Raw genomic sequence first — 3,454 nt, 5'->3', positions numbered from 1 at the left:
CTAGCATTGCTGGGGTTTAAAGTCACCCAGACCCAGAAATCATTTAACAATGTTCCGCTCTCCTTTGTCTTTAACAGCAGTGAGAATTAAAATTACTAGCTGCCAGAAACAATGGAGTTTAAATGTTGAATCCTGGCATAATAGACTAGAGCAGGGGTTCTCATAGGAAGTGTGAGAGGAGAAGATGGCAATCAAGGGCAATCAAAGAAACGTTTGAAGATTTCAGTACAGTATAGTATAGTATAGTATAGTAAAGATAGGGGTGAGGTGTTGCTGGGTTTTTTTGCAGAATATGGATAGATCTCTTTTCAAAATGAGATTAAAAGCATCCAGTGATACTGCAGACAGCTTTCCCTCCAGACTGTGGCCAGTGACGCCACTTCCCAAACCGCCCACCCCTTTCCGCCACTCGGAGGCTTGTTGGACTACAGCTCCCAGCATTCCCAGCGCTGGCCCCGCTGATCAGAGATGATGGGCAACATCTGCTTCCTGGTGGGGAGAGGAAGCAAGTTTGGGAAAGGCTGCTCTGTGGTATTAACCCTCGCATTTCCATTGAGAGGTTCCCTCTCCGGTGGCAACAGAGCTGCCTCTTCTCGCCCAGCACGCACCTCTGAGCTCCTGGAAGACACCGAAGAGGGAGGCAGAGCTGCAGGGGGGGGGCAGGTCCTTCCATCCTTGACCGGCCCCGGGCAGGCTGAAAGCTGCAGCCCCAGCTGATCTGCGAAAAAAGAAGCGAAGCAGGCAGCTGCCGGCAGGGCAGACCTGGCCCATCAAACAGCCCCTCTGGCCCGAGGCCACACAGCAGGCCATGCCTCCATGCCCCTCGGCGCCCGTGGGGGCCACTCCCAGGGCCCGGCCTCGGAGCAGCGGCCCCCGCCAGCTCCTGCCTTCCATGCTGATGTTTGGCGTGATTGTGGCATCAAGCAGCCTGCTCCTGATGATCGAGAAGGGCATCCTGGCAGAGGTGAAGCCCCTGCCTCTGCACGCTGTCCACGGGGAGCTCCTAGCAAGGCGTGACGGCAGCGTCAGAGCAGCGAAGGAGGAGGATGTAGATGCGCAGGTGATACGCGACATTCGCAACCGGACCATCCGCGCCGCGTGTGGGCAAGCGGGCACGCCTCGCAGTGTGTGGGAGCTCTCGGCGGCGCAGCGGCGAGTGGTGCTCAAGCACCTCCTGGTGAGCGACAAGCACCGCTTCCTGTACTGCTACGTGCCCAAGGTGGCCTGCTCCAACTGGAAGCGCATTCTGAAGGTGCTGGGCGGCACCCTGGAGAACGTGAACACCCAGCTGAAGATGGACCACCGGAGGGACCTGGTTTTCCTCGGCGACATGAAGCCCGCCGAGATCCGCTACCGCCTCAAGCACTACTTCAAGTTCATCTTCGTCCGGGACCCGATGGAGAGGCTGCTGTCCGCTTACAGAAATAAATTCGGGGAGATCAAAGAATACCAGTTAAGGTACGGCGTGGAAATAGTGAAGCGGTACAGGAAAAGCCCTGGGCAAAGCAGCGCCGGAGACGACGTCACCTTCTCCGAATTCATCCAGTACCTCTTGGATGAAGAAGTGGAGAGGATGAATGAGCACTGGATGCCCATCTACAACCTGTGCCAGCCTTGCGCGGTCAGGTACGATTTCATTGGCTCCTACGAAAGACTAAATGAGGATGCCAATTACGTGCTAGGAAGGGTCCGGGCGCCTTCTTTTGTGCAGTTCCCAGAACGGCAATCGTGGTATAATCCAGTGACGCCAGAAACTTTGCATTATTACCTGTGTAAGACTCCAAGGGGGCTTATCAAAGAGTTATTACCGAAGTACATTCTGGATTACTCTTTATTTGCTTACCCACTTCCAAATGTTAGCAGTCAATTTTGCAGACAATGAACATTTTCCACTATGAAGGAGGTGTCCTATGCAATTTCCCAATTTTATCCCCTTTTTATATATTCAAATTGCCTTGCTGTTTTGCTCTACAGGTTGCCTTTACATTTTTTTTTAAAAAAGTATTACCTTTTATACAAAGTGTTTATGGGCTGCTGACTTAAGCACAGTTTTTAATGTGGTTTTTGTGTATTTTAGGACCAAAGCATTTTTTGTATCAACTGCAGCAGTCACATTTTAAGAACTGGAATAGCAGGAGACATGCATAGAATGAGGCTGTGTCAAGTATTATTTCCATTATTTTGTGTAATATAAATGTAGCATCCTCATCTTCAAAACATTTCTGCCCACATACATGAAGCAATGAAGTCAATTAACATGCGGCTTGTGTTATCTCAAGCACTTTACTTGACAGCTTCCACAAGTTGTACGAAACAGCATTTGCAGAGTATGCCTATGCATGTTTACTCAGAAGTAAGTCACACGGTGCAAGTTGGGAGATGGTATGACCTTGAAGGATTGTAGCTTTCAAAGTGTCAAGTATAGGGGAAATGCAAAATATGGGGAAGCCTATCTGCATTACTGGGGGTTGGACTACATGACCCTAGGGGTCCCCTTCCAACGCTACAGTTCTGTTTCTCTGATAACAGTAAGTGCATGTATGCAAATACACTCAAATAAGTTGGCTCTCCATACAGTTCAGATAATAGGATTTCTATTTTCCATGGTGCAGTAGTTCGGTCGGTTGCCATTATATTTTCTTCATTTTCATTATGCTTTATTTGCTAAGACTAGGGAAATAGTTTTAATAGCTTGGCTCAAAAATTAGCTCCGGCATAACTTTTAACCATGTAGTTAGAAAGCCTAATTTCTCCATTCTTATTACCTACATGCATTCACACAACTTTTTATATAAGCATTATGGTTATTAAATGTGAAAACAATTGAAATGGATGCATAGCTGCCAACCCTCCCTTTTTGCGGGAAACTCCCTTATTCCAAGCCACAGCTGTCAACTTTCCCTTTTTTTGCTGGAAATTCCCTTATTCCAGTGCCGTTTCCCGCTGCTATCCTGGATTAGATATACCAAGACCAGGCATCCCCAAACTTCGGCCCTCCAGATGTTTTGGACTACATTTCCCATCTTCCCTGACCACTGGTCCTGTTAGCGAGGGATCATGGGAGTTGTAGGCCAAAACATCTGGAGGGCCGCAGTTTGGGGATGCCTGCCGTAGACTGTCCCCGGGACAGGTGAGGCTGCTGATCCCTTATTTTCAAATCCAGAAGTTGACAGCTATAAATGGATGGCTCATGGATGTTTATTTTGTACCTGCTTTTTAAATAGTTTGTATGTATTTTTTAAAAAAACAAAACAAAACGATGCTGAGGACAATCGTAGTTGTGATCCAGAATCGACGTTCAAACTGAGTGCTGGGTACGACTATTTTATATTTTGGCGATGATTCATGTTCTTATACAGCTGCATTGTTTTATACTTTCTGTATATCCCATGGTCATGTTACATGGTAGTTGTATTCTATGTTATAAACCAGCACTGCTAAGAGTTGTCTCTTT

The 3,454-nt window shown here is 47.7% G+C and overlaps 1 protein-coding gene across 1 annotated transcript; it reads left to right on the top strand.

Moving 5' to 3' along the window:
- The first annotated feature begins 520 nt into the window (after window positions 1–520).
- CHST14 (carbohydrate sulfotransferase 14) lies at window positions 521–3,454 on the top strand. The gene has a single exon (XM_035140202.2). The coding sequence runs from the start codon at window positions 809–811 to the stop codon at window positions 1,880–1,882; it is 1,074 nt and encodes a 357-aa protein (XP_034996093.1). The 5' UTR covers window positions 521–808; the 3' UTR covers window positions 1,883–3,454.

Source organism: Zootoca vivipara, chromosome 15 (assembly GCF_963506605.1).
Source record: "Zootoca vivipara chromosome 15, rZooViv1.1, whole genome shotgun sequence".
NCBI lineage: Eukaryota > Metazoa > Chordata > Lepidosauria > Squamata > Lacertidae > Zootoca > Zootoca vivipara.
The sequence above is the reverse complement of the archived record's forward strand: the minus strand, read 5'-3'. Positions and strand labels throughout refer to the sequence as shown.

Excerpts from the sequence above, each read along its gene's own strand:
- CHST14 (XM_035140202.2), top strand. The coding sequence starts at position 809 with ATGCCTCCATGCCCCTCGGCGCCCGTGGGGGCCACTCCCAGGGCCCGG.